At 39.4% G+C, this 13,547-nt stretch overlaps 1 protein-coding gene across 1 annotated transcript in view; it reads left to right on the forward strand.

Annotated features, from left to right (window-relative positions):
• Positions 1 to 13,547, forward strand: part of pip5k1bb (phosphatidylinositol-4-phosphate 5-kinase, type I, beta b) — a 33,265-nt gene that overhangs the window by 2,256 nt on the left and 17,462 nt on the right. Inside the window, exons 2-5 of the mRNA XM_058069862.1 lie at positions 8,687 to 8,786; positions 9,518 to 9,586; positions 10,549 to 10,679; positions 12,142 to 12,259. Of these exons, the coding sequence (XP_057925845.1) occupies positions 9,518 to 9,586; positions 10,549 to 10,679; positions 12,142 to 12,259 (318 nt within the window). The 5' untranslated portion in view covers positions 8,687 to 8,786. The remainder of the gene's footprint in view (positions 1 to 8,686; positions 8,787 to 9,517; positions 9,587 to 10,548; positions 10,680 to 12,141; positions 12,260 to 13,547) is intronic.

Below are 13,547 nucleotides of genomic sequence, written 5' to 3' on the forward strand. Positions count from 1 at the left end.
GAGGGCAAGTCTTGTGATTATTGGTCAAAGTGCACTGTGTGTGTATGTACACTACTGCATGGGATCCGGTGGTGATTGCAGCATAATAACAAGCATATGAGGCTGATTTAAGACAGTTACATAAGTCAGTGCTAGTTCCCAGGGCTTATGCTCATGCTTGATAATGGTGTTAGGACCCGAGGTGCCGCGTGTCTTCATGCAAGGGTGTGGCCCCATTGGCGGGTTTTACTAACATGTTCTGATAAAAAAATACCTCACCGTGGTGTGATAATGAAACTTGCCTGTCAGTGCGTCCTACGCCCTCATGTACATAATGTTTTAACACTAAGGGGATGTCCTGGTCATATTACTATCAGTACATACACAAACTCACTTGATAGTTCTTGTTGCTACACTGTTATGGCAACAAGTCCTGCAAAACAGATAAAATGAGATTTGTACCTGTATAAAAATGTTAACTGGAAACAAATGGACTGTCAGTTGGCATGAAACACTGGAGACTGTACTGGGGCAGAGGAGGTGCTGTTTTTATTTTACATTCCAGACAGCGAAGTGAATCAATCGCAGAATGAATGCGTACAAATAAAGTATGACTTCCAGGGTTTCCACTACATGTAATTGATTGTGGCGCATCACCGCAACAAAATAATCGTTGGATCGATCACCTAAAAAAAATGTTTTTTGTTGTTGAAACTTGAAAACAATATTAAGTAACATTGTATGAATTTATATATGTATGCTATATTTCACACTTACATTCATTCATACCTATGGTCAATTTGGAGTCGCCAATTAACCTAACATGTTTTTGGAATGTGAGAGGAAACTGGAGTACCTGGAGAAAACCCACGCACGGGGAGAACATGCAAACTCCACACAGAGATTCCCGAGTGTGGAATCGAACTCAGGTCTCCTAGCTGTGTGGCCTTTACTTTACACTTCATTCAGACTTTATTCATCTATTATCAACTCCTATACCCACTAAATTAGGAAGGGTTGTTCGCATTAGCCAGGAAGTAGTTTGGGAGGGGGCGTGGCTGAATAAATTAAAACAGACCATTTTGGCGGGAAGCACAAAGGAAATACAGCTGGAATAGGTGCAGATTCTAGAAAGTTTTCTGTGCGGGTTATTGTATGTAGCTGTTCTGTAGGAGTCCACAACTCAATACAAAGTGTTGAAAAAAAAGAGCATAATATGTCCCCTTTAACAATTGTTTAATCAATTATTTGTTGTTGTCTGTACATTGCCACTGGAGGAAATACACCCACAGCCTTATGGGTAACACTGCTTTTTAAATATGAAAATACCACTGCTCTGGAGTATGTAATTTGCTTAACCATATGACTCTATAGTGACTGCTATTATTAATGGAATGAACTCTACTCCACTGAATAGTATTTTTTCTGTAATTAAACCTGTGGAAGGTTCACTGGTGGTGGTGTTGACAGCAGGTTGTGATGTGTTAATAAGTGACGGGTGTGCTCTCATGCTGGTTGTGGGCCTTCAGGGTTTATCTTGACTGATTCCTCTCGAACTGGTTAATCTTGTACTGCTTTTAGCAAAATGACAATTCAAAATCAAAAGTTGGTAGACAAAAACTATGTGAACAATTGTTTAGCAGTGACAATGAGAAACAAATTTTATTATTGTGATTGCGTAGATCAATGAAATATTATCCAGAATGCTAATAATCAGGCTATGGTCCTTCATATTAAATAATGAAGATGGTGTGACAAGTCAAACCAAGTTAAAAGAAACTTTACATTCACTACATGATCAGTCTCTGAGGCCTTGCTTGTACACATCCATACACTTCTGCTGCACATCTGCAAGAATGGTGTGTTCACTGTTATCTCTTTTTATTGTGTTCATGTACTTGTGTTCATGCCACATGTCTAAGATAGTCAGAGAATTTAAAGCCTTAACATTTAATATCTTTGTCACAAACGTTTTTATGTTACAAAATAACAATTCAGTGGTGTTTTATACACAATAGGCACCAAGAAAGTCCATCTTGTAGTGCTGCTGCTGTGTGCACGCTCACTTGCAGCCCCGCCGCCTCACCTCACTGAAACAAAGAGATTCGATGACTGACAGGAGGGTTCATTCACTCTGTTCATTCCATGAAAGAACCAACATGCATAGGTGTTGACAAAGATGCAAATAGTGAAACCTTTTGCCACCCAGCCTGTTTGGACAACAAACACACATGCACATGTCAATATATCAAGGACAACAAAATTATCAAATGTGTTTTTTTTTATCATGCGATTAAGTGGTTTATTGATTATCGTGACAGGGCCAACGAATGACATAACAATACAGTGTTTTTGAATTTGTAAGGCTTGAAAAACAGTGTTCTCAATAATGCACCGGATCATGTGGAAAATTATTTGCACAGTCAAGTGGATTCAAGTGAATTCTACTGACACAAACAATTCCCAAGTTATGTAACTGTTGTTGAAGTGGTCTGACACACATATGAAGGAATTTTTCTGTTTCACAGAGCCGTGTTTTCATACAAAAGTGACAACTGCACGACTGGAATAGTCTCACACAATGTCACCAAATGCCAGTGTCACTTTCATTCTATTTGAAGTGGCTAAATCTGGATGTAAGAGTTGCCTTTTATATTGCAACCATCTTAATTACACCCCCCTTATGGACCCACAGCTTGCTGGCACCAGCTCTTGAAACGTGCTTGCAGCCTTGATTGGTGCATAATTGGGCTCCTCATTAGTCCATTGGAGGCCTGAAGGATTTCTGGCACAGTGTTAAATTGGCAGTGTTGCAAATATTCAAATTATTCGGTGGTCGCTATGTTTGTTGTTGTTGCTTCTGTTGCTGTTGCTTGTTTTGGTCCCGCTTAGCCCACAAACCCACCTTCTGCTCTACTGCCATGTCAATGATAAGGCTAACAGAGGCCCACCCAATGGGGCTCAGTATACATGGATAACAAGGTAAAGTTAAAGGAAGGAAGACATTTGGTCAAGGCAAGTTTAGAGGGTTAAAGAATGAACATCAGCATGACATTCACATTTATTTTTGAAGGTTTTTTTTTCCAAAGTTGTACATTTAAGACTTTCCTGTGAAAATATTCCAGTGAAGTCGCATAGTTCATACAAGTCATCATGCATGACATCACGCAAGACATTACATGTCATATAAGCAACTAAAGGATTAACTCCTGTTGTGTTTAGGGTTTTTTAGGCTTTGTTGTGTTTTTTGTGCATTGTCAGTGCATAAGTGTACCAACAATTGCAACAGAATAAAAATGTCACCGTATCACACAATAATATTTGTAAGTCATAAACAAGACTAAGGTGGTTTGGGCTTTTGTGGACAAGTTGTTCTTTGTTCTTCTTTCATATCATTGGTGGTATATGATGTTTGACATGATGTTTTTGCATGTCACGTTAGCAACTGAGGCCAACTTGCATGTAGTATGCCACTGATGTCATTGGCGGTTAACATATACAGTTAATCCACTCTATAGCTATTTTGCTTTTGTTTCAGGACAGTATCTTTACAGTCTCTTTAGGGGACGTTGTCCCTATTTTTCTGGCTGTATGTCTCAATGTTTTCCCCCCCTTTGTCCTTGGGTGGATTCATGTGACTTGCTGAATGAGCCTCCTCCTCTTCATTGCCTCTCCAGCAGAATGACAGTGGGACGAAGAACTCAGAATAGCGTATCCACAGGCATCTCTCTCAGGGTTTGTTGTCTTTTTTGCCTTACACCAACAGAATACGTGCAGTCAGTGAATCTACTATGCATGATTGTACTTGTTAAAAAATAGACTCATTGTCCTTATTAGTGCAGGCTACACAGTGGAGCCTGTTGTCTACAGTGACTTAGCTATGAATAAAATGATGTCTTGTTCCAATTTGCCATAGCGTAAGGGAGGCAAACAGCTAAAGACTACAATGGATACAACATTTGTTTGCCTTCCTCATTCTCCCAGCTCACCTTCTATCTGCTCATGTCACTTGTGAAAGCTCAACACTCTTGCTAATCGTGTAAAGGTCACACACATAATGGTGGCATGCAATATGGTGTTTAGAGATGGAACAATAGAGATGCAGCACATTCAGGTCTGCAAGGGCTGTGGCAGGGGTTCAGTATTCATTGTATGCTCCATTATTGACACAATGTTTCTAATATACAGATAAATGGTTTTGAATATGTAACTATTAGATACAAATCAACCAATCCAAAAATAACAATTTGATCAATGACTATTGAAAAAGGGATACAGTGGAACCTCAGTTTTTGAACGTCCCGTATGGGTTGCTTTTTAACACATTTTGTTTGCCAAGATTTTGCCTTAGTTCTTGTACACTCACTGTCTTGGTTATCATATATAAAATATGACTGTTGTATTTTACCCTTTGGCATGTTGACTCCTGTGGTATTAATAAAGATATGGATGGATTATTCCCAGCATTGTTTGTTTATTCAGCCATCAGACACCAAACGGCAAACTTCCTGATACTCAGTTTACACGTTAGTATGACATCTTGTAAGGCTCATTTGGCAAACTCAAATGAAAATGTTACACAAACAATTCCATTTGTCCATGTATCATTCCACAGACTCTGAAGTCATTGTCATCCCTCTGTCACCATCTCTGTCACCCCTTTATGAAGAATAACCCACCATGGGGCCACACAACTTTACAAGTACAAACACTTTGCTAAAAAACTTTATTGAATTCAAGAAATAACCCCTAGCGAAAGACTAAAATATCAGGTCTCCTCCTTTCCTTCATCGCCACTGCCTCAGAGTTTTTAATGCAGACATTCAATGGATATATATTGTTTCCTATAGAAAAAAATTGCTTTAGTTTTTGTACAATTCGGTTTTAGACCCTTTTGGAACAAAGTAACGACGAAAACTGAGGTTACACTGTTTGCTTTCAGGAACAACGCTTGCTTATGTTCAAACAAACATTAGTGGTACTCAAAGGTCCTTCAAATAATTCTTCCTGCACCTCGTCCTGTTTCCTATCCTAGTTCTTCACCTCCATATTATAGTTAATAAATGGCTACATTGACATGCTATAAACTAAAAGGACACTCAGTAGAGCGTGAATGTCTGCAAAGGCTGAGTTGTTAACCAAACTGAAAAACAAATGTGTGCTTGCTCATCTATTCAATCGTTATCAGCTTACTTCCTGGTTCATGGATGATATGAGACGTTACAAATGGACAGTCTGTACAATTCTTTATCCTAGACTCTTGAGTATGAGGTTTCACTGGTGCCGCTTAAACTTAAATTGTTGCATCTTTATTGTACCTAATATGGCGGCAAATGAAAATACATTTCTGTGTCCACATTTCCTCCTCATTTTCTCCAGATCCTCGCCAAAATCTGTTCTTTGTTTGTACATACATATGGCATCCCTCCACCAAAATATTGGTTGACTTGTTTTTACATTTTTGTAATAAATGTTTTGTGTTTACAACCCTACTAACGACAAACAAAAAAAAAACGAGGATCCAAACAATAAATTTTCCCTCTGCACTGTTGTTGGAAAAGTGATAAATGCACAATATATGGCAAAACAAACATACATTCCTATCCCAGCCCACCAATGTGTGTAATATTAAGACATATGCCACCCAAAGGATGTAGCACAGTTTGTCTCTTGGAGGAAAGACCCAAAGACCTATGGTTGTATATACTCTATAGTTTGGCAGTGCCAGGACAATAGAAGGTCACACATTGTGAAATTTTCTTGGACCACCTTTAGCTTTGATTACAACATGCCAGTGCATATGTAATGTATATTTGAAAACATAAATGGGACCTGGGCCACTTTGAACACCAAAAGTTGGGACCATAGGTTGAAAATGTTAAGACTCCTAACTGTAAGACTAGCCATAATTTAATATTATTTATAATGAGAAATGACTTCTTTTCAGTGGAGTGGAGCCCACACACAGTAGCGTGTTGCTTCCTGTGTGATTTGTAACAGAGGGGACAATTGTATTTTCCACAACAGGGTAACTAAGCCACTCACAGACCAAACAGTGACAAGTGTTTACACAAGGTGACAGAAATATAAAATATTGCCCACACTAAATATGCACCTTGTCTGCATCAGGAGGTGCTCTGTGTTTGGTGAAGCTGTGTTGTAATGATTTATTTTACACAACTAATTAATTTGGCGTTAGCGCACAGACCTCACAGCTAGGAGACCAGGGTTCAATTCCACCCTCGGCCATCTCTGTGTGGGGTTTGCATGTTCTCCCCGTGCATGCGTGGGTTTTCTTCGGGGACTCCGGTTTCCTCCCACATTCCAAAAACATGCTAGGTTAATTGGCGACTCCAAATTGTCCATAGGTATGAATGTGAGTGTGAATGGTTGTTGGTCTATATGTGCCCTGTGATTGGCTGGCGACCAGTCGAGGATGTACCCCGCCTCTCGACCCTTGTGAGGAAAAGCGGTAGAAAATTAATTAATGAATAATTAATTTGGCCATGCAGGCTGTCAATGGAACTTGATTATTTTTTGATGAATAAATGAAAGTTGGTTTGCTGCAAAGATCTTAAGAATCAAGTGACTGAAGTGGTTGGTTTGATGAGGCCGATTGCCATCTCAAGGTCAAACTAAGCCCTTATAACTGTGTTCAATACAGGCCAGAAATCTTATCTCACAGACTTGGGTGGTGAAGGTCACGGAAGCCCAGTCAAAGCCAATCTGCATTTCTGGTCAGGTATTGATTCTGCATTATGTGTCCCATTTGCTACAGTAACCCAATAGTCTCTGTGGACTGAAAAAGAACTGGACCTATTTGTAAAATCCGTGTTCTGGTGAGAGAACCTAGTAGAGCACCTCTCATGCCTGATGTCAGCGTCTGCTACTTGCTGCTGCATAAAAAAATGTTATGCAGCAAGAATACAGCAGACCCAAATTGTAATCATTCATAGATACCCATGAAAGTTAAGCCCACCATTGCAATAAATATATGGCAACTGGCGAAGATAATAAAGGTGGCAAAATGTCTTAGCAAATGAAATTTGCTCAGGTAATATTTGTGTACTCCATGCAAATGAATAAGCAATGATGAAAACATGACTTCCACTTATCCTGGTGGTGTTTGAGCAAACTATCTCATTCTTGTCTCCTTGTAAACAGCACTTATCATCTGACCAGAGAGGTAGTGTCGATTTTTGGACACTTCCGAAGCATTGCATTTTTGTCATGCCAGACGGTCCATGTCTGCTCTGAGCACATATTTCCTTGTCGCGACTCCTTGGTGAAAGAATGGTTGTTAGACGTCCATCAAGCCTGGATGGAAGCAGCAGCATTGTCTTTGAAAAAGCAATGAAGATATGGTGTGAAAGACTTTGTTTGATCTGCACTTGTGTGTAATTAAAGGGCGGGAGACTTTCTGACCAAGGCGCGTGATATTAGAAGACTGGCGATGTTTATGATGTTTATTCTTATAGCGTCACTATAGAATTGGCTTGCATAGTGTTACATAATTACTATCAAATGGCTAATTGAGATCATGCATCCACCTATCCCACCTATCCCTCTATCTGTATGCCGGTCTTTTGTGGCGATGAACAACAGACCTGCTGTTGTTTGCTGCAGCTACAGGACTCTTCATGGATTATTCTGGAAACAGTCTGTTGGAGTGCACACCAGCTGGGTGGAGGGGTCAGGTGTGAGTTAGCTAGTGAGAGTGAGCACTATAGAACTGCCTCGTGACACTGCGGCCAGACAGCAGCGAGCTCAACAGGCCTGCAGCCTTATTAACATTCCTCATAGTGATACACTTGGATCCATGGATCACACAGTATTAAAATCTTCATACATCAGTCGCAGTGTTTCGTATTGAAGATCTGAATGATGCACACCACCAAACATGGACTTAGTTTAGAGAAGAGGACTTGAAATATGTATGCATTTGTAATGTATCTGTTTATAGTAAGCAGAGAGTGGGTAAGAGCTGCAGCTGCATTCTGTTTACATCTGCTTCAGTGTATTCTGAAAAAAAAAAAAATTAATTAAATGAAAATCCTCAACATATTGTACAGCTATAAATGCATGGAATAGTTGTGCTTAATGGAGTAAAAGTGCTCTTAAGACCTGCAGTTGAATGTATCATTTACATGCCGGTGGTGAGGCCACTGCAGACCTGCTTTATCAGACAAAATCCAAATGTTCTTATTCTTTCAAGCCTTTACCTTCACTCCAAGTCTCATCAATTGCAGTACTCGCTCATTCAGATAACAGCAAGACAACATTTTCTCACACTTTCAATGTTGGCTTCCGCCAATGATGCCCTTTGTCATCGATTCTGTTCATACTTTTCATGGACACAACAAGACAAAGGAACAACAATAAGAGAGCTTACAATAGAGCCAACCTGTACAATATGTAGAAAGGAACACAGTAAGGAAAATTAGTGGTGCAGTGAAATTTACAGAAAATGTGAAGCCAGTGACCCGCTGCTCTAGTGTGTGAATTGTTCTGTACTGCAAGCAAGGCTACATCTCATTAAAACACAATCTGCGGCTCTGTTCTTTTATGAACTGTTGGCACTGATTTAGTGGAAATAATTCTCTCCACCCATACTGCAAGTTGGCATCTTGAGAGGCCGTGAGTATAATATGTCCCTGCTTTTCAACTGTGTGTAATTCACTATTTGTGTGTCTGTGTTCCTATTCAGGTTCCTGACAATACATCCTTACTGTGGATGAACATTCAACCTGGCGATCAAGAGATGTTGTCTTAATAAATGTTAAAGACACAGCTTTTTATTAAGCAAGGTAATTATGATCTTGTCTTATGTATTCATCCATCCATCCATGCATCCATTTTCTGTACTATCCCAGCTGACTTTAGGCAGAAAACAAGTCTCATTGGTAATTCATTCACCAGTTGAGTTCAGGTGTTAGCAACCATTAAAGATACAATAAACGGAGACAATTATTTTAAAAAAATAACAGCCAAAATCACGGTGAACAAAAAGTTAAGCCAATGACACCACTAGTCACTTAGTCACAATAATAAACAATGAAATGAGAAAAGTTGCATTTCCGCAATGGAGTTCATGGCGCGATCGGCATAATCAAACACGTAACTTTACAACAACAAGATACTTTATTCATCTCCAAGAGAAATTCACAATTTCAAATGAAAAAATATAGTTGGAAAAAATATAAGTGGTTCTTCCTTGGTACCTACTATACCGCTTTACACCACAAATAATGGTTGAGAATTCCTCTCAACTGGTATTATTGTTTAAGACTTGGATTAGAGTCTTGGATTAGAGGCAATAAAGCAGCGTCTTCCGGACTTTGTCTACCTTGTGATTTCTACGTTCCCTTGGTGACCTTGTCTCGTCTCAATCAGAGCTGCTTGTCATCAAGCTACCCCAAATATGGTCAGGCATACTGGATAATCAAGATGACCTTAAAAATTTACTTTCATTTTATACAGTATATGATGATGCTTAAGTTTTTTGGACTTACCATAGCCTGTGACGTTATTCTTTCAGATGTCAACCACAACAGAAAATGGAATTGGAGGTGCTTGGAGTACCAACAGGGAAAAAACATACAAGAAGGTAAAAAAGTTCAGCCTAGCTGTGTTTTAGCGTTTTATGACATATCTGAACTTGTTTCTTCATATTAAAAACAACTCTGAGTCACATGAGTCTGTACAAATGGGTTTTTATTGAGCAGGGAATGTCATGATCCCTGCTCAACTCTTATGCCAGCGATCAGAGTCAAGTGCTGGTCACACTTCACTTTGGACGTCACTGCTGATGTCAGCTATTTTTGTTGCCGCTGTTGCACGGCTCCTCACAGTGGCCTCCACTGTTCACATTCATATAAAAGGCAGTCAAAGGTTATCCTGCGCCACGCAAAACAAGACTTGCTTATTTATTTGTGCTTTGCCCCTTAAGGACAAGTTGCTGTTTTGTGTATTAGTTGTAAATGTGTCCTGCTAAATAGAGTATTTATACGTATGTCCTGATACAACTTTTTCACTTCTGATACGATACCAATATTGCTGCCCTGGATATGGGCAGATATTAGAGTGAATCAGCGAGGTTCTTGGTGCTAAATCAAGCGGTTACACTCGACATTCCTCCCCATTGAGAGGGATAGGCTCTTTTCTGTTATAGCCAATGACTTTGTGCTGTCTTGCGGGATGCTGCTTCAAATGGACGATGAAGGTGGTCGTATTAAACTTCACTGGTTCTTTGCCACCACGGGAAACTTACGCTTGAAAAGTTTTCTACTCAGCTGCAAGGAACTTGAACAAAACAATACTACCACAGGATCGACATGACCCCTACTTCTTGCTAAGCACGGGAGCACACGCTGTTGTTGTGATCACAAATTTATACATTCCACTTAATCTGCAGATTTGTATTATATCTTGTGTCATTATAGTCTTTAAACCTCAGCCTTTCTTTGGCAATTCACATGTAAGTTTTAGGGGATTGTAATTTGTAACATCAACATGCAATGGGCATATGTGTGTCAGGCTGCAATAACACACTTGTTTTCTCTCATCAAGACAACGTCATCGGCCTTGAAGGGAGCCATTCAGCTGGGCATTGGCTATACAGTTGGAAACCTCACCTCCAAACCAGACAGAGATGTGCTTATGCAAGATTTCTATGTGGTGGAGAGTGTCTTTTTACCCAGGTCAGTGCTTGCTCCCATTAGTACGTTTAAAGTGCCATAATACATGCATTTACTTAACTATTTCTATATTACACTGCCATGGAAAAGTTTACACATAGCAGCCAGACGTTCCTAAGAACCCTGGGTTATTTTTTTTTAAAGAGCCAGTGAATCATAAAGCTTCATTAAAGTGGATCATGCGGATGGAAAGGTCCCCTTTTTTTCTTTCACTGTATAATTGTGTGGAAAACAGGTGCTGTATTCATAAAAAAAAGATAAATATTTTAATTGCCATTAATTTATAGTATATGATTTAACAATAACAGTGATCACCTTGAAAAGTGTTGTATCCCTTTTATGGTGCACCTGGCTATGCAAATGAGTGAGTTTGAGTTTTATGCAAATATGCTCTTGGCTCACCTGACACCCTTTTACTGTCAAGCTCCTCAGCAACCGCTAAATATTGACCTTAGTTTGGGCTTCACTATGGCAAATTAGTTCTAGCCTCACTAGGACAAATGTTTGAAGCTCACAGACATGTTCCCTGCAAAATACAAATAGTTTTAGGCGAACCAGTCAGCTTTGCACTGTGAAAGTCAAATGTGTGGCTTAATCCTCTCTTGAGGTTCTAATAGTTTTGTCAGTCTAGAGATCACTAGAGATATAACGCTTCACATTGTGTACACAGTTACACTTAAATTCATGGCTGCAAACAAAGGCACACAAACCCAGACACGCATGATTAGATTGGAAGAATTATTTCCAGGTGCGGGCTGCTCGATGGTCTCCATGCGAGGCGTTTGTGTCACAAACAATTGTTGTCATTGCACACTAAACAGAGCAGTCACGTTACACTTTAGAGTCATCACGGGTGTAGTGTTACATAGCAGGCCTTATTGGAGCTTGGATCTTCTTACAGAATATAACGCCAATACAACAGCAGCCACGATGTAACTGCCGTAAAGGAGGTTCATACGATTTAACACAATGTTTGTCATATTTACAACCATTATACAAGACAAGAACCTTATATAACAATTGTTTTAGCTTTTAGGCATGAGGAAAATGGTTCACAAAAGGAAGAATTCTGCAAAACGTTAGACACAATAACCTTCTTGAATGTGTTTCCTTCACATTCAGGTTAGGTTAGTTACCAAACAGGATTGGTCAACATTGCTGAGAGGGGTCAGAGCTCACATGACATTGAAGACAATGCAAGTGTCGATGATCATGTCTTTGTGTTGTGTTCAAGTTCGTCACTCCTGCTCTTGTGTATTCAGTAAGGACGTTTGGTATTATAATAAGAGAACACTATAGTTTGTCAACAGCACAAGTGAATCATTGTTCCTCAAAGGTGACCTAAATGATCCCCTACTCGTACTATATGCAATCCAACAAGTCACAAAGCTAACTAAAATGCTTTTGAGGTTTTCCTGATAAAAAAAAAATATTTCCTTTGTTTCCTGGGCTTTCCCCATCTCAGTGAGGGAAGCAACTTGACCCCTGCACATCATTATCCTGACTTCCGCTTCAAGACCTATGCCCCACTGGCATTTCGCTACTTCAGGGACTTGTTTGGCATCAAACCTGACGACTATCTGGTAAGTCTTTGCTGGCATACCACCACTCGTTCAGTACAATGCATAGGTTTTATGCAATCATTGTAAAATGTAAATTGACAGATTTTTTCTATGTACACCAGCAACTTGAAGGTAACAGTTTTAAGACATTTGGACATCTGAGTTAAATTTGAGAGAACTGAGCAGAGAACTGACATTTAAAGATACCTACAGCTAACATCTGTTGAACAACCCGTAGTGAACCGGTACAAATAATAAACATAGACACCTTTATCAAGGACCGTATCATGTATTCGCTTATCCATGTCCTTACAAATAGGGACTAAACATTTTATTCTGCTTTCAAAACATTGATGTTTCAGAGGAATGCCAACAGCAGCTTTATGTACCACAAATGTACCACAATCACAACATTAAAACCAGAACCCCGAAGCTCTGACATCTGGATTAAAAAGTCTGGAACATTTACCAAATTTAGCAAATAACACATTTAATAAGGCTCTAAAAGCTGATTTTTTCAAACAAGATGGAGGCACGTCTTGACTTCTAATACAATTATAGTCAAGTACCAAGACTTAAGTGCTACTTTTCAGCTTTCTTTTTTGTAGTGTGCTTTTTGTAGGGTGCATTATGCTAGTGATACGCTTGAGCTAGCACGCAGTCTGAAAACAAGTCATTGTGCATTGATACTGGCATTTTAGGTTGAGTGCTACTGCTTTTTGTGTAATTCATTAAGCGGCTGATGAAATATCTTGTTTGGAGAGCACTGATTATTAGTCAGTGAGCTTGGATTCCTTTTTCTGATTCAGCCAGTGTGTTGTCACAATATGTACAAATAAAAGATGCTTGATACTGGCTCTCTTAGCGATATTCAATATACTGATACCAATATATACCAATAATTATTGACAGAAAATCCAATACCGTTATGAACTGATATCTAATTTTTGTGCTAATATCATATCCCTGCTATATCTCCACTACAAACATTTTGTTTCACTTATTTAGGTATATCCAGGTATATATTTTTGCATGAATCAAATACCGCACAAGACCCAAGGGTCTATATCGTGTATTGATTGTAGTGTGATTGATTTCCTTGACAGGTTGAAAGGTTCAACTACACACTCTGCTGCAAAGTTTTATCACATAAAGTATTGCAGCTATAGCATGACTGCATCCCGCTGCACACAGCAAGCTCCATAAACCCATGATTGGATGACTTGGGTGTGGAATAACCTTCCCTCAACCCCATCAAACATCTTTAGGATGAACTAGAGTCCATGCCCTAGGTCCTGTCTTGTGACCT

Source organism: Doryrhamphus excisus, chromosome 4, assembly GCF_030265055.1.
Source record: "Doryrhamphus excisus isolate RoL2022-K1 chromosome 4, RoL_Dexc_1.0, whole genome shotgun sequence".
In the NCBI taxonomy this organism is placed as follows: domain Eukaryota; kingdom Metazoa; phylum Chordata; class Actinopteri; order Syngnathiformes; family Syngnathidae; genus Doryrhamphus; species Doryrhamphus excisus.